Genomic DNA, 21,940 nt, shown 5'->3' with positions numbered 1-21,940 from the left:
TGCACGCCTTAACAGGTTATGGGCCCAGACACCCAGACACACGGGTAACGTTGAGCCGACGGAAGGACAGAATGAAAGGTGTGCAAGGGCGGATATGAGCCGAAGAATTATTAACAGTCACGGAGGTAAAGCTAACGTCGAGCATTAGACGGAGCTTACTACAGACGGTCAGTAAAGGAACGTGCATATTCTAAGAATTAACCAAGAAGTATTACTCGAGCTAACGAACTGATTTAGCAAAGTACCAGCTAAATATAAGCAAGCAGGAAGAAAAATGGCAACACGTGCTGCTGGACTCCTGTCACCGCAAATGTTCTTTGATGGATCTGAAGACAAGTACGACCTTTGGGAAACAAGATTTTTGGGACATTTACACACTCTAAAGTTGAAAGAAACTATCTTACATGAACCAGCTAATGAGGAGCAGAGAGAAGCAGACAGAATAAAGAATCCAGATTGCTATGCTGAGTTGATTAGGCTAATTGACGAGAAAAGTCTGTCGTTAATCAAACACGATGCTACAGATGACAGCAGAAAAGCATTGAAAATACTGAGGGAATATTATTCAGGTCAAAGCAAACCCCGTATCATAAACCTGTACACATCCTTGACAAAGCTAAGGAAGGCAGACAACAAGTTAACTACGGACTACATCATCAGAGCAGAGAACCTGATTACAGCTTTACGTAGTGCCGGTGAGACTCTCAGTGATGGTTTGATCATAGCCATGATTCTTGGTGGTTTACCGGATGCCTACAAGCCATTAGCTATCCATATAACGCAAAATGAGGATAATGTAACATTTGCCAATTTCAAAAGAAGATTACGAATATATGAGGAATCAGAAAAAATGAGCACAACTGAGACCACAGATAATGTGATGAAAACGGATGCAAAGCACGAGAGAAATGTCCAAAAGAAGTACACCAACAACCAAGGAAAGGTTGAAGATGCAAATATGATATGCTTTAGGTGCGGAATTAAAGGACATAGAACAAGGAAATGTACCCGAAAAGTGTGGTGCAACTTTTGTAAAAGCAACACACATCAAGAGTCCTTGTGTAAAAAGAAAGATAAACAGGACAATGCAAGAAAAGTCACAGATGAAGAAGCACAGGACTACCTCTTCAAAGCTACACAAGCCAAAGATGATGATTCAATCTCCAAAGTGAAAATCAAAGGCATTATGGTGGATGCAGGAGCAACATCCCACATTGTGAATGACATAAAGAGGTTTCTAGACTTTGACAGCTCTTTTACCAGAGACAGAGACCAGAGACACATTCAGTGGAGCTTGCTGATGGGACGCGTTGCAGTGGAATGGCTAAAGGCAGAGGAACTGCACTGATACTTCTCCTGGACAGCGATGGATGAGAGTGCAGAGCACAGCTGCGGGATGCTCTGTATATGCCTTCTTATCCTCACAACATATGTTCAGTGTCACAAGCTACTGGCGGAGGAGCAACAGTAACCTTCAAGCGAGGAGACAGTCACATGGTCACCAAGGATGGTAACAGATTTAGCATTCATGAATATGAAAAGCTGTATTACCTATCTACTGTTGATAATACTGACCAGTGTAAGGTGTGCCATGATATACAAACCTGGCATGAGATTCTTGGACATTGTAATTTTGAGGATGTAATCAAACTTCAAAGTGTAGTAAAAGGTATGGACATTAAGGGAAGTGCAGTGAAGCCAGATCAGATGTGTGAAGTCTGTACGCAAGGCGAATTTTCTCAAACAAGAAGTAGGGAGCCAGACAATAAAGCAAAGAAGCCCTTAGAGCTTATACATACAGACCTGGCAGGCCAAATGAAAACAACAAGTAAGGAAGGGTACAAGTATACTCAGTCTTTTACTGATGATTATTCAGGTGCAATTCGAGTGTATTTCCTCAAGTCAAAAAGTGATGCAGTAGACGCTACAGAATGTTTTTTAGCTGACATAGCACCCTACGGTGAGGTCAAGTGCATACGTTCAGATAACAGCACTGAGTTTACCAATAGAGACTTTCAGATGTTGTTAAGAAGGAACAAAATTAGACATGAGACATCTGCACCTTATTCGCCACACCAAAATGGCACAGCAGAACGAGGGTGGCGAACTCTCTATGACATGGCCAGATGCTTACTGTTAGAGAGCAAGTTACCAGACTCAATGTGGAACTATACTATTCAGACAGTTGCCTATGTAAGAAATAGGTTCTACAACAGGCGAACAAAGAAAACTGCTTACGAGTTACTGACAGGAAAATTACCAAATATATCACCAATGCAAAAATTTGGATCAACATGTTTTGGACACATACATGACAAGGGCAAGTTAGATTCCAGATGTGAACAAGGCATTTTTGTAGGTTATGATAAAAATAGCCCAGCCTACCTGGTATACTATCCTGACATAGAAAAGGTTCAAAAACACAGGTTGGTGAAATTCTCCAACAAAGCAAGTAGAGAAAAGGAAACTCAGACTGTAGAGTCATATGCAAGATTTGACAATGAAAACAGAGATAATGGGCTTTGTGATATAAAAGAGAAAAAGGAAGAAATAGCTCAATTGGAAAACCCTACAGAGAAGAGCACTGAGGTTTTAAATGAGCATGCAGGGACTGAACAGGCAGAAGCTAATGCTGAAAGTTTGATAAGAAGAAATCCGCAAAGAACAAAACACAAACCAGCCTATCTACAAGATTTTGAAACAGGTGACACAATGGACGAATTACAAACTTGTGTTGATTTCTGTTATCGAGCAGTATGTGACATACCAACAACTTACCAAGAGGCGATGTTGTCATCCAAGTCAAGACAGTGAAAAAGCGCTATGGACGATGAGATGCGTTCACTAGAGGAAAATTAGACATTTTATCTGACCCAGATACCACCAGGTAAACAAGCTCTAGGAGGGAGATGGGTCTATGCACTTAAAATTGACTCGGATGGAAATGACAAATATAAAGCAAGATTTGTAGCTAAAGAATACAACCAGAAAAGAGGGACTAACTATGAAGAGACATTCTCACCCACAGCTGACATGACAAGTGTCAGAATCCTAATGCAGAAAGCAGCACAGGAGAACCTGTTCTTACATCAGATGGATGTCAAGACGGCGTATCTACATGCACCCATTGAATGGGAGATTTACATAGAACAACCAGAAGGTTATGAGAAACGATCAAAAACAGGTGAAAAACTGGTATGTAAACTGAAGAAATCTTTGTATGGACTCAAGCAATCAGGCAGAAACTGTAATACTGTGTTACACGCATGTCTATGTGAAAATGATTTTGTGCAAAATGCTTCAGATCATTGTGTGTATACAAGGGAAAGGCATGATGAAAAGCTAATCCTTATAGTATGGGTAGATGACCTTATTCTAGCTGCTAACAATGAAAAGGCAATGCATGATGTGAAAAGGATGCTCACTCAGAGGTTCAAAATGAAAGACTTAGGAAAATTGAAACATTTCTTGGGAATAGATTTCGAACAAACAAATCGACAAGTCAGAATTTCACAAGAGAGATATGTGAGAAAGATATTAGACAGATTTGGAATGCAGAACTGTAAACCGAGAGAAACTCCTTGTGAACCAAAACTGGATTATACAGAAAATGCAGAAAAGTTGAAACAACCCAAAGAGTACAGAGAGGCAGTGGGAAGTTTAATCTACTTATCCACATGTACCAGACCTGACATTAACTATGTTGTCAGTAAAATTTCTAAACACTTTCATGAACCAACTGTGGAAAATTGGAATACAGTGAAACATGTATTTACATCTTAAAGGTACAACTGAACAAAGACTGTTTTTCAAAAAGAACATAACTGAAAAACTTGGTCTAAAAGTTTACTGTGATGCAAGTTGGGCATCAAATGAGACGGACAGACATAGTACGTCAGGATATTGTTCAAGTTCATTTGAAAGAAGTTCACTCATTTCATGGAAGACAAGAAAACAACAGACAGTAGCTCTCTCTACCTGTGAAGCAGAGTACATAGCTTTAACTTCAGCTATACAGGAGTCTCTATACATAGAACAGCTACTGAAAGATTTGGACAGCTACAAGTATGCCAAAACAACTGTGTACGAAGACAACCAGGTTACAATAGCACTTGCAAAGAATCATGTCAATAGACAGAGATGTAATTGACATTGTGATCTGTAGTGAGAGCAGGGAACAGGTGGAGGAGAAGCTAGAGAGGTGGAGGTTTGTCCTGGAAAGGAGAGGAATGAAGGTTAGCCGCAGTAAGACAGAGTACATGTGTGTGAATGAGAGGGACCCAAGTGGAAGAATGAGGTTACAGGGAGAAGAGATCAAGAAGGTGGAGGATTTTAAGTACTTAGGCTCAACAGTCCAGAGCAATGGAGAGTGTGGAAAAGAGGTGAAGAAGCGTGTCCAGGCAGGATGGAACGGGTGGAGGAAAGTGTCAGGTGTGATGTGTGATAGAAATGTTTCAGCTAAAATGAAAGGAAAGGTGTACAAAACTGTGGTGAGACCAGTGATGTTGTTTGGTCTAGAGACAGTGTCACTGAGGAAAAGACAGGAGACAGAGCTGGAGGTAGCAGAGATGAAGATGCTGAGGTTCTCTCTGGGAGTGACCAGGAAGGATAGGTTCAGGAATGACTACATCAGAGGGACAGCACATGTTAGAGGTTTTGGAGATAAAGTCAGAGAGGCTAGACTGAGATGGTTTGGACATGTCCAGAGGAGAGATAGTGAATATATTGGTAGAAGGATGCTGAGTTTTGAACTGCCAGGCAGGAGGCCTAGAGGAAGACCAAAGAGGAGGTTTATGGATGTAATCAGGGAAGACATGAAGGTAGTTGGTGTGAGAGAAGAGGATTCAAAGGACATGGCTAGATGGAGGAAAGTGATTCGCTGTGGCGACCCATGAAGGGAAAAGCCGAAAGGAAAAGAAGAAGACAGAGATGTAAACACATCGACGTAAAATATCATTTCATCAGAAGTGTTGTTACCACTGGAAAGGTCATTTTGGAATACTGCCCTACTGACCAAATGATTGCTGATGTTTTGACAAAGCCAGCTACCAAACAAAAGTTAAAAGGTTTCGCTCAGAAACTGTTTGGCATTTAAAAGAATGATTGTATTAGTGAGATGCAATGCCATCGTAAATGTTTTACTCAGAGAGCTAACAGCGAGTGGGGGTGTTAAGTATTTGTTTTAGAACGCTCTTAGTAAAAGAAGCTTTTATTTTGTAGGACGTATGACGTCACTTTTTCATTCTATTTTCTTATTGGTGTTTAGTCAAGCTGTCATTCTGCTATGTGACCCGCTAAAAGTTGTTCAATAAAGATGCCCGCGAGAGGCTAAAGAGAGCACGACTGACATCCAAGTTCTTTTGCACTCCAAGAAGTGATTTCTTCCACCTGCACGCCTTAACACCGATGATCTTAAATCAATTTCCTATGATACACGGTTATATCGCAAGCAAGGATTAACACATTTAAGTAACATTTGGTTTTATTCAGGAATTGTATACAATACAGAAAACATCAAAGCGTTGCTTTCTGGGGTCAGTGCCCGCTGTGTGGCGGCACTAAGCCACCCTGCCAAAGAGGATGCCCACTTTCCCAACGAATGAAGCCTCGAGTAATGAACCAGTTTTCAACACAATTATCCCAAAGGGTTCCAAGCCCCATGAGCTCTCATTTGGACACCACTACCGATCCTTCTGCAGACATTCGTCTGCAACTACCAACGGAAAATACCTAAAAGAAGAGGAAGAGGTTGGGCTTAGAAAAAGCCAGAAATCTATTTGTCGGAGACGTCACTGGTCCCGAGGATTGATGTTGAATTACAGCGAATCAAGTGTGTGCCTGTGTTTCCAACGAGCCAATGACCGTCTCATATGCACTCTGCGGAAGTTGTGAAGTTGTTGACACGCATACATTGGTGGCGACATGATCTGCTAAAATTGTTACCTCTACCGTAAGGACAAAATAAATTCAAGCATTAGCTTAATTGGTTGGCATGAACCCAGCTAGGCGACTCCGTACTTCAGAAAATGACGAGAGAAATATCGTCAGGAGGCAAGTGGAGAGGAGTGTCGTAGATGTGGTAAGTGATAGAATGAAACTTCCATTCGCAAGGGCTTGTGTGTTATTGAGTACGGCAGCGTAGAGCTGCCAGACCAAGAAAATAAAAACAGGGACGTATCACGTTATTTCGTGATACGACTTTTTCAAAGTGGTTTCATTTACTGTCTGCTGGCCATCAGTAAATCATGGCTCCTTTACATGATGCCATGGAATTATATTTCATGCTTGGCTTGAGACATGGTGAGATTTTACAGTTATTGGGCTCCGTGGATGACATTTATATAAGCATGCGTACCCTAAGACGACATTTGAAAAATATGGGGCTATACCGGAGGAAAAACGAGCTGGACCCTCTTGAGGTAGCGTCGTTCCTCATTGATGAGCTGGAGGGACACGGCCGGCTGCATGGATACAAGCTCCATCATCTCAACATAACATTCATTCATTCATTAATTCATTCATTCATTCATCTTCTAAACCGCTTAATTCGCAAACGCAGGTCACGGGGTCAACATAACATCTTATCACGAAATAACGTGATACGTATCACGAAATAACGAGATACAGTGGGTACGGAAAGTATTCAGACCCCTTTAAATTTCTCACTCTTTGTTTCATTGCAGCCATTTGCTAAAATCAAAAAAGTTCATTTTATTTCTCAGTAATGTGCACTCTGCACCTCATCTTGACAGAAAAAAACAGAAATGTAGAAATTTTCGCTAATTTATTAAAAAAGAAAAACTGAAATGTCTCATGGTCATAAGTATTCAGACCCTTTGCTGTGACACTCATATTTAACTCAGATGCTGTCCATTTCTTCTGGTCCTCCTTGAGATGGTTCTACTCCTTCATTGCAGTCCATCCATCCATCCATTTTCCAACCCGCTTAATCCGCTAACGCAGGTCGCAGGGTAGCCAGTGCCTATCCTGGCAGTCTCGGGGCGTGAGGCAGGGGACACTCCGGGCACGACGCCAGTGTACCGCGGAGCCACACAGAAACAAACAATCATTCACACGCACACACACTCCTATGGTCAATTTGGGACCGGCCAATTAACCTGAAGCGCATGCTTTTGGAGGTGGGAGGAAGCCGGAGAACCCGGAGAGAACCCACGCAGACACGGGGAGAGCATGCGAACTCCGCACAGAGCGGGACTCGAACCCGGGTCCGACGTGTTGTGAGGCAGCAGCGCTAACCACTGCGCCACCGTGCTGCCCCATTGCAGTCCAGCTGTGTTTAATTAAACTGTTTGGACTTGATTAGGAAAGGCACACATCTGTCTATATACCTTACAGCTCACAGTGTATGTCAAAGCAACTGAGAATCATGAGGTCGAAGGAACTGCCCAAAGAGCTCAGAGACAGAATTGTGGCAAGGCACAGATCCGGTCAAGGCTACAAAAGAATTGCTGCAGCACTCAAGGTTCCTAAGAGCACAGTGGCCTCCATAATCCTCAAATGGAAGAAGTTTGGGACGACCAGAACTCTTCCTAGACCTGGCCGTCCAGCCAAACTGAGCAATCGTGGGAGAAGAGCCCTGGTGAGAGAGGTAAAGAAGAACCCAAAGATCACTGTGGCTCAGCTCCAGAGATGCAGTAGGGAGATGGGAGAAAGTTCCACAAAGTCAACTATCTCTGCAGCCCTCCACCAGTCAGGGCTTTATGGCAGAGTGGCCAGACGGAAGCCTCTCCTCAGTGCAAGACACATGAAAGCCCGCATAGAGTTTGCCAAAAAACACCTGAAGGACTCCCTGACTATGATAAACAAGATTCTCTGGTCTGATGAGACAAAGATTGAACTTTTTGGCATTAATTCTAAGCAGTATGTGTGGAGAAAACCAGGCACTGCTCATCACCTGCCCAATACAATCCCAACGGTAAAAACATGGTGGTGGCAGCATCATGCTACAGGGGTGTTTTTCAGCTGCAGGGACAGGACGACTGGTTGCAATTGAAGGAAAGATGAATGCAGCCAAGTACAGAGATATCCTGGAAGAAAACCTCTTCCGGAGTGCTCAGGACCTCAGCCTGGGCCGAAGGTTCACCTTCCAACAAGACAATGACCCGAAGCACACAGCTAAAATAACAAAGGAGTGGCTTCGGAACAACTCTGTGACCATTCTTGACTGGCCCAGCCAGAGCCCTGACCTGAACCCAATTGAGCATCTCTGGAGAGACCTGAAAATGGCTGTCCACCAACATTCACCATCCAACCTGATGGAACTGGAGAGAATCTGCAAGGAAGAATGGCAGAGGATCCCCAAATCCAGGTGTGAAAAACTTGTTGCATCATTCCCAAGAAGACTCAAGGCTGTACTGGATCAAAAGGGTGCCTCTACTCAATACTGAGCAAAGGGTCTGAATACTTATGACCATGTGATATTTCAGTTTTTCTTTTTTAAAAATTTGCAAAAATTTCTACATTTCTGTTTTTTTCTGTCAAGATGGGGTGCTGAGTGTACATTACTGAGAAATAAAATGCACTTTTTTGATTTTAGCAAATGGCTGCAATAAAACAAAGAGTGAGAAATTTAAAGGGGTCTGAATACTTTCCGTACCCACTGTACGTATCACGAAATAACGTGATACGTATCACGAAATAACGAGATACGTATCACGAAATAACGTGATACTATCACGAAATAACGTGATACTATCACGAAATAACGTGATACGTATCACGAAATAACGTGATACGTCCCGGTTTTTATTTTCTTGGTCTGGCAGCTCTAAGCTTCCGTAATTGAGAACGCTGACTAGATTGCACATTTTATCCATTAAATTAAGTTATTACATCTTTGGAAAAAAATAAAATCTCACAAATTGCCATCTTCTTGAAATGTCACTGCAGCAATTTTACTGGTGTTTTTATCCAGTGATTAGTTTCATTGACTATTACTGAATTCTAAAATGTCTCTTGATTGTACAGAGTATAATCATGCCGATGTTCAATGCATCGTGTTGGCTGAATGAATGTCTGCAGGCTATATTACTCCAAGACTTCACAGGAAACATGGAGCTTTGTGTCTTTGACGATGCAAGCAATGTGAGTTTGTTTACTTGACCCTTAATTCATATATATATATATATATATATATATATATGATGTGTGTGTATTATGTCAGGATATGAGACCTGTGTTGAACTTTAAGTGTGGCTGTGTGTTCCCGTTAGGATGATTCCTGGACAGTGGTGGTAGGTTGGAAGGAGAGACTGGAGGCAAGGGGCATCTCCGTAGTGATGTCCGGGTCCAACTATGCAAAACCAAAAGGAGGTTAATGATTCCCTGCCTTGTTGTGATTAGCATGTCAAACTATGATGTAAGCAGATAACTTACAATGTGAATCCAAACTATCTGCTGAATTAAAAACATGACAAAAAATACAAAGGAAGTGATCCTGGGGGAAACATTGCCAAAGACTCTGTCAATCCCTTTATAACACAGAATTCGACCACAGAAATGGATTCAGCACACATAACTGAAAACCGCTAACAAAAATTTCAAGGAGCTTGCAGCTGGGGATTTTATATTATTGGGTTTGTTATGGAGATGGTTCATGATGTTAATGTTGTTACATGTCTGACAAATGTGATATTTTAACTACACTGGTAAATTAATGTCCACTTCTTGTCTTTCAGTGGGATATGCAAAGAATAAAGCAATATCTCAGAGTTGTGGACAATTCTTGTGCTTTCAGGATGCAGTAAGTGTGTGTGCGTGTGTTACAGGTTATGTGAGTACCTGAAATAATTTCGACTGATCCAGATGATAATAATTGACCAACTACAATATAATTTATTGATTCATCTTCTATACCCATGTCTTTCGCTGTGTCGGGTCAGGGGGTTGCTGTAGCACATCCTAGCTGACTGAGGGCGTGAGGCAAGGTACGCTCAGGCCCCGTCCACACGGTGCCGGATCTTTTTCCACCCCACATAGAAAAAGATTTGCGTCCACACGACAGCGTTTTCAAAAAAATCTCAGTCCACACGTATCCGCATAAGTCCGTTGAATAACACATTTGTAAGCAAAACAACTCCGAGAACGACAGGAGAGAGGTCCGGGACGTGTGAAAAATTCATGCCGTTCCTCTTTCAGGACGACCTCCATCACAGAGTTCTCCCCCCAGCAGACCGAATCACAGTCTGACTGAGAACTGGCATCGGCATCTTTGGCGAGGAACGTGAATGAATAAATAAATATTTAAACTTTATGACTCATAAAGAAAATAGTCATAAATAACCGGTTTTAACTACGTCCATTCTGTGTGTACATATACAGGTAGACACAGGTCACATGCATGACGTCACAACAGTTTTCATTGCATGGAGATGCCCCCCGGATAGAAAAAGTTGCGGATATAGCGTCCACACGACAACACAGACATGGCGTTTTCAAAAAAACTTCACCTTGGCCAGCTTTTTCAAAAAGATGCATTTTCATTCTGGATATCTGCGTTGTCGTGTGGACGGAAGGCGTAACTGCAACAAAAAAGCTGCATTTTCTAAAAGATCCGGCACGTGCAGATGGGGCCTCAGGGTGTGTTAAGCCACATTTTGTAATAATGGTGCATTTTGTAATAAATAGTCCAAAATGTAATAACTTTTTCATTTCATTTTGTAATAAAGCAGCATTTTGTAATAAACTACCGCATTTTGTAATAGACTGCCCCAATGCATTTTGTACTAAATCTTGCCGCATTACGTAATAACTTATGACATTTTGGACATTTATTACAAAATGCACCGTTATTACAAAATGCGGCTCAACAGGGTGCGACACCAGTGCGCCAGTGCACCCACGCAGAACATACAAAACTCCGCGCAGAGCAGGACTCCAATCAGGAACCACCTTGCTGTGTGGCAACAGCGCTACCCACTGTGCCACCAAGCCGCCCCTATCATATAATGATAATGTAATAATAGGCCTGCAGTTGGAGAGAAACACATTTTCCCAGAGTACTCTGTTGCTTCAAAGACAGGCCAACTTTAAATTTATTATCCAGATGTCCTCTATAACATGAAGTAGTGAGTCAAAACTTTAATTTGTCCAAATATAAAAGGTGTACTTAAAGACAGTTACACATAGATCGTTAAGTAAAGCCATCAGAAAGAATCAGTAAAAAGGTAAGAGTGGTTGTGACTCAATAGTTGTCCACTTGTCAAGATGGTCAGTGGTCTGATCCCCACTACTTCAACATTCATGCATTAAATTTTCTACAAATTGTACAATTTTTGTGTTCATGGAACTGTATTTTGGATGAATCTGTAGGGCTGTCATATCAATAGCTTAATTATTATTTCACATTATTTTAATTGTTTTTATTTGATTTCATTTCAGCTTTTAACTTAATTTAAGTTTTTGGATTTTTTTATATTTTATTTAACTGCATTATGTTCATGGTTTTATGGTGCGCCTGAACTTTGAAAACTTTGTGTTTACTTAAATTGTGCTATATAAATAAATTGGATTGGATTGGATTATGCAGTGTTCTTGTTTTCGCGTGTCTTCGACGCACATTTTTTGACGGGGATACATGATCGTTAGACAGCAAGGGACGCAAGCTTTAAATGCACTTCTATTCAACATAAAAATTTACAATTTTTTCCATTTCCCCACTTAAATTTTGAATCGCCATTATATTTAGAGAAAGACGGAAAAAAAAAATTACAGTATTTTCCGCACTATAAGGCGCACTGGACTATAAGGCGCACCCTCAATAATTTGTTTTATCATTTATTTCATATATAAGGCGCACACAATAAAAATCAATAGAATTTATTTGTTAAACTGCAGCGGCTGTAGTTGCGCAATCCGTCCACTAAATAGAGCCGCGCTGCTCAGGCAGTCATGATTGCATTCATGACTTCCTGACTACCTTTGAATGGCTCCTATTGTTATGTCAATAAGCCATTTTGAGCCTCATCAAGGAAACCTGATCACTTGATCACTTTGCCATCTTAGAAAGAAGTCAACACACATATTAAAAAACCTGACATTAAAAACTGGTTAAATTCATTACGAGTGCAGTCAGTGCGAACAGAGCAGATTATTTCCTGATCTGAAGTTCGAAGCAGATATTTAAGCTCTGACGTTCGTCTTTGTTTATTAATTAAAAATTCTTTCGATCGATCGGTAGTCCAGTCGGAGGTGAGGTGCAGCTATTTGCTGCTGTGTGTCCTAAACAATTTTTTAACTAGTTTTTAATGTCAGGCTGCTAATTTACTGGCAAATATGACGCTGTTTTACTCCTAGAACTGACTTTAACGCCGGTGTCTCACCGCAGTGAATCTCACAGTACGTCGCTGCAGACAGAATACACAAGCCTGAATGCGGCCCTCCGCCGCCCGCCCAGAGCTATCACCTACATTTGTAAATCAATGCAGCACACCAGACACCTTTATCTAGCAGTGACTCTGCTCTTGAAATTTCTGAAAAGGCCGGAAGTTCAGCTTTGAGGGTCTTTCTTTCACATTTCTGCCAGTTTCTCCGTGTGTTTCCACAGACTAATAGAATGGACCGTCACTAGATTCCAGCACAATGGCATTTTTAAGACCAATTAAGTTTAAAGTGGGTTATTTCCGACGCCAAATAGTTAGGAAATACTGAGATCAGTCAGTCAGTCAAACTTTATTAATAAAATTGTTGAAAGTTCCTTATGTTGTGCTACGTAATCACCGGTGCTTCTATAGTCTGGTCTACCATCATAGAGCGGCTCAGTCAGAGCCGGGACTTCAGTGACGCCCCTTGACTACCGTTGTTAGGGGGCGTGGGCCCGAGTGCCTTGTGAAAGGCCTCCTCTGGTGGCGGAGTGCGGCATGACTGGCGGCCAGACTGCCGGCTTTTTTTAAGCGATCATGTTTTTAACCAATATTAATATGAATATTAATCCATATATAAGATGTACTGGATTATAAGGCGCACTACGAGAAAAATTTAGGCTTTTAGGTGCGCCTTATAGTGCAGAAAATACGGTAGTTAAAATAAAAAATAAAAAAATTTCCGATCTTTCTCGTCATGAGACTCACCTGCATAATTCTTCCTTACTAAAATTGACCAAATGGTAGCATGACATTGTTTGTTTTATGCGCTGCAGTGAGAGCAAGGAGTTAGACCTTCCAGAGCAAGCATAAGCTGTCGTTTACTCTTGGAGAATCCTGTTGGGTTTGTCTGTCTGTTAAAGCGCTTTTAAATGTCTGCTGTTGTTAATAAGCGCTATGCAAATGAAGGTTGATTGATTTAGTGATGATCACCACGCCTCCGAAAAAGATGCAAAAGTTGGAGAAAAAGCAAGTGACAACGAGTGCTTTCTTGCATAAAGAAATCAAAATTTAATGAAGAAAAAGACGGATATTACTGAAATATAATGTTCGTAAAACTGTTTTTTAAATGACTACCAGGCTTTAACATTTGATAAAACTAATATATAATTTTACTCTTTTTCTTTTTACTTAAACAGTTATGATCTTATTGATAAAAACATTAAAATTAACAATTTGTTTAGTTTTTATGTTGTACTATTGCCAAAATCAATCCTTGCATACGCTTCTACTGCATATTCTGTTTTTACTTTCGGGATTCGTCAACGTCATGTTGAGATGCATGAATTTTTCTTGAAGCGCATCCCAGGGATGCATTACTTGAGGTAAAATTAAGTCTGATTATGTCTCCTCTAATTGGCCTGTTACATTTTTCTACTCCAGGATGATGTCATGATGCCTGAAAGAGTTCGTTTGCAGTATGAAGCATCTGTCTGTCACCCAAACTCTGTAAGTGCTCCTTGATAAACGGTACCAGCTAACACCCTTCCCTCCCTTTTCCACTTTTCTTTTTTTCTTTCATCATGTTCCTTCTGTTTCTCCTCTTCCCTTGCTCTCTGTCTGTCTGTCTGTCTCTCTCTGTCTCTCTCCCTTTCTCGCTTGCTCTAGCAGTTGGCATGTGTAATACAGTACTGTGAATATCCTGTGTTAATGCTTTCTGCAGCATGTGGACAACAATTATGTTATGGTAGTCTATGTACATTCTCTGTTCAGTACAAAAGCCTGTATTTACTTAGGTCTTTTGGTTCAAACATTAAAAAACATGATGTCATTAGGAAACAAAGATAGCATTTAACAGTTTTTCCATAAAACTGTCAAAGAACAGAAAATATTTGGATCCATACACACAAGTTTCTTTTATTTATTTTCAGAAAAGTTTTTCTGTAAGAAATTTTATACAAACTGTTTTTTCTTCAGTTACTTAAACTTGAAGTCCACCTTTAATCTGAAATCTTACTTTACGAAGAGGCAAGGACCTTTGCAACTTACAACAGCCCACAAAACAATAATAGTTACAGTTATGTTCATAGATGAGTAAAAAGATGAGTAAACCTCAAAATTCTTCAAATAATTTTTATTTTGAAGCACACAAATGCATTTGGGGCACTGCATTTTTTATTTCAAAGCAACAAAAGGTGAAAAAGTCATTGAATTTGATATTTTACAGAAAGTCAAGAAATTTTAAAAAATATCAGTGCTGACATTTTTATTTACTAAGTCAAAAATCTACTGTATACACTAAAAAGCACTTGAAGATTTAACTTTCCTGAGAATCATAAACTTTAGATGCTTAACCACAGTTCATGATAACTGCTTCACATCTTCACCAACTTCTGGCACCCATCAACAGGTACTCCAGCCCAGGACAGTTGTACTATGTTCAACAATTCCTCTGCATTCCTTGGTTTTACCACATGAACAGCGTTATTATCATTTTATTATCATGCGCCCAGACCTTGTCCTGTGGTCCAAATCCTGCCGATGTGTCTTCAACTTAGAGCTAACTCCCATGGGAAGATACCATCGATGAAGCATTTGAACAGAAGTGACTACGATATGCCAATTTAGCAGCAGAGGCAGAGGGGGCAGGGCTGGAACGTGAAGGTGTGGCCATTGAAGGCCGTCAGTAGAGATTTTGTAGCCATGTCCACCACAGGGTTTAAGAAGGAAGTATGTTTTAGAGGGCAGGCTTAATGGAGGGCAATTAAATAACTTTCAGCTGCAGTAGAACGGATCAGTCATTGGCTGTGGCTGTAACGTAAAAGATGCAGTATGGGCTTCCAAATGACCAAGTGGTTCCACCATCTGCCACACACCCAGGACTGATAATCCTGTGGTGGGCCAACCTCAGCAGAGGGTGTCTTGTTGTAAGCGACCAAGACACCCAATGACATGGGGGCAAAGAACTAAAGATGTGCCGGATTGGCGGTACCACGTGATCATCACTAAAATCATCGCCAAAGTGCACCCCATCCAAGGAGGCATCTCCCATCTCCATGTCCAACTGATTTGCTGCATCTTAGGGATGTTTAACAGCTAGTCTCCAAGTTTTCTATGGAATTAAGGTGCAGGGATTTGTTGGCCATTCCATTACTTGAATTTTTTTTTGCCTGGAACCATGCTTTTGCCTGCTCCCTGGTGTGTTTGGGGTCATTGTCTTGTTAAAACACCCATTTCAAGGCATTTACTCTTCACCATATGGCAACATGACTGCTTCCAGTATTCTGATGGCCTCAAACTGCTGTAGGACGTCTGACAGTCTGTATGTAGCACTTAGACCCAAAAAGAACAATCTGACTGTCGTCAGTCCACAACATGTTGTGTAATTTCTTTTTAGGCCAGTCAATGTGTTCTTTGGAAAACTAACTGCGTCAGCGCATGTCTATATTTTAACAATAGGGCGTCTTACAGGTAGCTTGACTTCACATAAAGATCATCTGATTGTCGGTGTACTCCAGTGGTGGGCCGTCAGGGCCTGCAAGGCCTTCTGTGCTGACCTAAAAATATCTGAATCACAGACTGATGTTAATTATATTTTGTCCATTAATACTTCATTCATTCATTCATTTTCCAACCCGCTTAATCCGCTAACGCAGGTCGCGGGGTAGCCAGTGCCTATCCTGGCAGTCTCAGGGCGTGAGGCGGGGGACACTCCGGGCACGATGCCAGTGTACCGCGGAGCCACACAGAAACAAACAATCATTCACACACACACTCACTCCTATGGTCAATTTGGGACTGGCCAATCAACCTGAAGCGCATGCTTTTGGAGGTGGGAGGAAGCCGGAGAACCCGGAGAGAACCCACGCAGACACGGGGAGAGCATGCGAACTCCGCACAGAGCGGGACTCGAACCCGGGTCAGCCGTGTTGTGAGGCAGCAGCGCTAACCACTGCGCCACCGTGCCGCCCCCCATTAATACTTATTAAATCCAAATTGTCTGTCAGCTTCCTTTCATTGTTTTTCACCTGGTTGCTGCTTCCAGACGTGTGTTTTCATATTTAAGCATTTAACCAATCACATTTCAGCCATAACTTGTTGCCAGGTCAGAAATCTACCTAGACGCCTTCACAATCCAGCCCAGAGGGCAGACAGCATAAATAAGTGTCTGTACAGCTGTTGCTTTAACCAATCAGATTTAGAGTTGGCGCCACCAACGCCTTCTAGAAAGCATAAACAATGTCAGCGTTTTCACACCCTCTGATTGGATAGTTAGAGTGTGTACTAGCCTGAGCTAGAAAACTGCTTCTGTAGCGAGCTGCATAAGCAAATATATTGTGTTGATTTAATAGAGTTTTTTTCAACCAACAATGGCTGAAGGAGGAGAAGAAATTGATTTGGTTGCATTTACTGTCCAAGCCATTTTTAAGATGGACTTTAGGAAAAACTGGACATCCTTAAGAAAGGTCTGGCAACTCCGAAGCTAGCGAGCCTGTCACGACCGGGATAAGGATTTGTCCGCCACTTTTAGTGGCAGTACACATCCAGAGTGGTCAATACAGTATTTGAGAAGAGAGATGCTCTGAAGGAACTGTTTAATTACATCCTGGAGCATCATGACGATTATGAAGACGAGTCTGTGTGTGGTGCTGAGGGATTTAAAGCACGTCTGGATGATTTTGAGTTTTGTTTTTTGCTTCATTCATTTAATGGCATTTTTTGAGCATTCAGACATGCTATTTTCAAAACTGGACGTACAGTTTTGTATGGCAAGGGTAAAGGAGTTTTGTGGCCCAGCTGAACGAGAAAGGAGCCGATACGAGGAAATCTACGCGGCTACTGAACACAGTGCGGCAGCTGCGAGCGCACAAAGAGGTCAAGCGCGGGATCCGCGCGCACCACCACCAACTCCACGGCAGGGTTGTGGACAATATTATGTATTTGCCAGACACAGACCAGATTTCACAACCATGACAAACTGATGTTTGTCTCCCTCCTCGACCCGCAGAAGTATCGGGAATACCAGAAAATGTTCCCACATGCAGCGTTCTACAGCTTAACGCAGAGCCACGGAACACTTTTCGATCTACCTCGGTTAAGAACAGAACTGACTGTACTGTATGCACTGGATGATTTTGCAGGAAAATCTCCCACTGATCTCCTTGACTCCTTCAGCAGAAAATTCTGAGTGTGAGCACGGGGCGGCAGTACACGTTTGTGTGTTTGGCGGCAACCATCCCCGTGTCCATTGCTTATGTCGAACGGACATTTTCAGCCCAAAATCGAATAAAAACTTATGCCATATGACAGGACAGGCTCGACTCAGCATTAGCTTTAATGGTGATAGAAAAGGACTTCTTGATGGAACTGAAATGCACGGATAATCTGTACGACAGAGTAATTGAAATCTTCTTGAGGAAATAAAGGAGGATGGATTTGGTGCACAAATAAAAAGGATTTTTGGTGAGTAAAATGTGGTTATATTCCTAAATACTATATTGGCCCGAATATAAGACTATGTTTTTTGCATTGAAATAAGACTGAAAAAGTGGGGGTCGTCTTACATTTGGGCTCCAGACTTTATACCCTATGGCGACAGATATCTTTAAAGCAAATGCTGAACTTAATTCCCCAGGCCAAAGTGAACCCCTGTCATGAAGAAGAAAAATAAAAATAGCGGTAAGAAAGAAAAGAGAAGAAAGCAAGAGATAACAGAAAATGGAGAAACGTAGCGACAATCTGGAGAGAAGTGTATCGGTTCTCAGATGGTAGCAAGGTTGGTGCCACTCACCATCCATTTACAAATGTGATTGCACTTTAGTTTACATATTTAAATGTTCAAATATTAAGATGTGATAGACAGTTTTTGCACGATTTGAATGAGGCAAAATAATATACTTTTTCTCTCAAATATATTGTTGTAATCATTTGTTTCAGATGTACTGTAATTATTTTCTGTATAAAAAATGTGTTCTTCAAAAAGTCTTTTTTCAAACTTGAGTCTTGAAAAAGAGGGTGCTGTCTTATAATTAGGGTCGTCTTATATTCGGGCCAATAAGGTTATTTTATTTTAATGCAATTTTATGAGGTTATTGTTGATGCTTTTTTATGTGTTTTTGGACAAAAAGGTTTTGTGGACAAAAAGTAGTTATTGAGAGTTGGATTGATTCAAATGGAGCACTACTGAAGGCCTAGGTGTGAAATGCATGGCCCGCCACTGCTGTACTCACAGGCAACCTTAGATCTTCTTTGATCCTCCTGGAGCTGATCATTGGCTGAGCCTTTGTCATTTTGGTTTTTGTCCGATCCATTCGAATGTAATTTTTTTTCTTCCTCAGCTTACTGATTTTAGCTTCCATTTTATAGTGTTTAATACCATTTTATATGAACAATCTTTCATTTTTTGCACTTTTTTATAGCTTTTCCCCTCTTTTGGTAACTTCTAAATCAACGCTCTTCTGAAGAACGCTCCTCTGAACAATGCCTTGAACGACTTATTTTACTGTTTAACAAGGACAAATGCACAGCCAGCATATTCAGCATCAGAAGCTTTTATCCTTAAAAAAGGGCCACCTCTTTAACACCTATTTTTTAACATAATCAATGACGTCACTAATTGAACTCAGCACTGCTATTTTTTTAACACACCCTTTTCAATTAATGACTCAGTTTCGTAGATTTATCAGCATGCATGCCATTCCTGTTGGGTCTGTTGGATTTATATACCTTTACTAAACTTTGTAGAAGCTTACTTGGGGTGTAGAAGTTGAAATTCTAACAACAGTGATTTATGGTGCTAGTGATGTGGGACTGCTATTTTGAGCATAACTGTACGTCTATTGCAACACATCAGAATTTCTACATATTGATTCACAGTTGTTTGTAAACTATATGTCAGCGTTCATATTTGTGTATGTGCTTTCACGATAGTTAATTGGCTGTAAAGTTGAGAGGGTTCCAAAGGGATCTACTGAGCGTTACACTCGCTGGATCAACACTATCACCCAAGATCAACTCTTCACACAGGTAAATACCCACAGCTCAGTACAGTGTGTGTTTTTAGACATACATATTATGTCTTTGAGTCATCCATCCATTCATCCATCTTCAACCGCTTATCCGGGCCCGGGTCGCAGGAGCAATAATCTCAGGAGGGATGCCCATACTTCCCTCTCCCCAGTCACCTCCTCCAGCTCTTCCGGGTGGATCCTGAGCAGTTCCCAGGCCAGCCGGGAGACATAGTCCCTCTAGCATGTCCTACAATTGGAACACACCTTCCGGTCCCCCTTTTTGAAAAGAGAGATCACCGCCCCGGTCTGCCAGTCCAAAGGTACTGTCCCAGACTGCCATGCAATGTTACAGAAATGTATCAACCATGACAGTCCCTGCACATTCAGAGATTTAACGTACTCAGGGCGCATCTCATCCACCCTCGGTTGTTTTACTACCAGGGAGTTTGGCAACCATTTGGTGATTTCAGCTGGGGTGATGGACAAGTCCACTTCTGAAACCTCAGTCTCCACTTCCTCTGTGTAAGACACGGTAGCGGGATTGAGGAGATCCTCGAAATATTCTTTCCACCGCCCGACAGTATCCTCAGTCGAGGTCAGTAGCTCTCTGCCTCTACTGTATAAGTGTTGGCTGTGCACCGCTTTCCTCTCCTGAGGCGCTGAATGGTGTGCCAGAATTTCTTCGAGGCTGATTGATAGTCCTCCTCCATGGCCTCCCCGAACTCCTCCCAGACCCAAGTTTTTGCCTCTGCGACTACTCAAGCTGCGGTACGCCTAGCTTGTCTGTACTTGTCAGCTGCGTCCGGAGTCCCAGAATTCAACAAGATTTGATAGGACTCCCTCAGCTTGACGGCATTCCTTACCCCCGAACCCGGTGTCCACCACCGGGTTCGGGGGTTCGACCGTCGCGACCGGCACCAGACATTTCAACCACAGCTCCAAGTAGCCACTTCGACAATGGAGGTGGAAAACATGGTCCACTCTGACTCAATGTCCCCAGCCTCCTGCGGGATCTGAGAGAAGCTCTCCCAGAGTTGGGAGTTGAAGACCTCACTGACTAAGGGTTCTGCCAGACTTTCTCAACAGACTCTCAAAACACGTTTGGGTCTGCTGAGTCTGTCCGGCCGCCTGCTCTGCCAGCGGATCCAGCTCACCACCAGGTGGCGATCGGTTGAAAGGTCTGCCCCTCTCTTCACCCGAGTGTCCAACACACAAGGTCGGAGGTCTGATGATACGACAATGCGGTCAATCATCGACCTCCAGCCAAGGGTGTCCTTGTGCCACGTTCACTTATGGACATCCCTGTGGCTGAACAAGGTGTTCGTTATGGACAACGTGTGACTAGCACAGAAGTCCAATAACGGAACACCACCAGTGTTCAGATCAGGGAGGCCATTCATCCCAATCACCCCTTTCCAGTTCTCACTGTCATTGCCCACGTGAGCATTGAAGTCCCCAAAGAGAACATTTGAATCCACAGTCAGAACACTATTCAGTACCCCTCCCAGGGACTCCATGCAGAATACCAGAAGGCCTGGTATTCTGCATTGCTGTTTGGCCCATATGCCGAAACAACAGTGTACCCAACGCGAAGGCGCAGGGACACGACCCTCTCGTTCACCGGGGTGAACTCCAACATGACTACTGAGCTGTGGGGCTATAGCAAGCCCACAACAGCCCGCCACCTCTCACCTTGGGCAACACCAGAAAAGTGGAGAGTCCAGCCTTTCTCAAAGGTTTGGGTTCCAGATCCCAAGCTGTGGGTGAAGGTGAGCCTGACTATATCCAGTCGGTACCTCAACCTCCCTCACAAGCTCTGGCTCCTTTCCCCCCAGCGAGGGGACATTCCATATCCCTTGAGCTAGACTCTTTGTCTGGGGATTGGGTCGTCGAGCCCCATGCTGACGACTGCCACCCCATCCGCAATGCACCCGACCCCTATGGTTTCCTCGGCGGGAGGTGAGCCAACCGGAGGTTATGTCTATGATTGTTTTGTGTTTTTATGTGTTTATCAGAGTACATGTGCGAGGTACAATAAGATCAGAGACAGAATATATAGCTGATCTTTCATGGAAATTTGGCAGTTGACTGCATACAGGATCAGGGCTCGAAATTAACTTTTTTTCTTGGTAGCACTGGTGCTCCCAAATTTAGAAGTTAGTAGCACCAGCAAAGACTTTAGGAGCACCTACCCAAAAGCAAGGCAGTGACAGAGCGATAGAGACCGCTCCGTCCATCTCGTTCCGCGCGCCTCTCTCCCTCGCCCAGGAGAGCAGCCGCAGCTGCGCTCTCATTGTTTCCTGGCAGGACCGCAGGAGCGCGGTCTCACAAAAAAAGGCGCACCAAATTTTTTTCAATAGTCACACCTGTGCTCCCAAATATATTTAATAGTCTTACTGATAAAAATTTGGGCGCATATGCGACCAAAAGGGCGCAATTTCGAGCCCTGTGCAGGATGCAGTATCACATGCAACCAGAATACTTAATTAATCCCAGAGGGCAAATTGCTTTTTTTACACTGCTTCAGAAAGTGGATGAGAAAATGTCAGAACAAGAGAAAAAAAAGAAAGAGAAAAAAATCAGTATAAACGAAAGACTAAAATTAATGCA

General features: G+C 42.3%; 1 protein-coding gene across 5 annotated transcripts in view; it reads left to right on the top strand.

Moving 5' to 3' along the window:
- Window positions 1–5,894: 5,894 nt before the first annotated feature.
- Window positions 5,895–21,940, top strand: part of b3gntl1 (UDP-GlcNAc:betaGal beta-1,3-N-acetylglucosaminyltransferase-like 1) — a 66,786-nt gene continuing 50,740 nt past the window's right edge. For 3 of the 5 annotated variants that reach the window (XM_068322024.1, XM_068322022.1, XM_068322020.1), the window contains exons 1-6: window positions 5,895–6,079; window positions 8,989–9,105; window positions 9,234–9,333; window positions 9,699–9,763; window positions 13,764–13,829; window positions 19,251–19,346. In XM_068322024.1, coding sequence (XP_068178125.1) covers window positions 5,993–6,079; window positions 8,989–9,105; window positions 9,234–9,333; window positions 9,699–9,763; window positions 13,764–13,829; window positions 19,251–19,346 — 531 coding nt within the window. In that variant the 5' untranslated portion in view covers window positions 5,895–5,992. The remainder of the gene's footprint in view (window positions 6,080–8,988; window positions 9,106–9,233; window positions 9,334–9,698; window positions 9,764–13,763; window positions 13,830–19,250; window positions 19,347–21,940) is intronic. The other 2 variants (XM_068322021.1, XM_068322023.1) reach the window with 2 other exon arrangements.

This window comes from Antennarius striatus, chromosome 8, assembly GCF_040054535.1.
Source record: "Antennarius striatus isolate MH-2024 chromosome 8, ASM4005453v1, whole genome shotgun sequence".
NCBI classification, from domain to species: Eukaryota; Metazoa; Chordata; class Actinopteri; order Lophiiformes; family Antennariidae; genus Antennarius; species Antennarius striatus.
The sequence above is the reverse complement of the archived record's forward strand: the minus strand, read 5'-3'. Positions and strand labels throughout refer to the sequence as shown.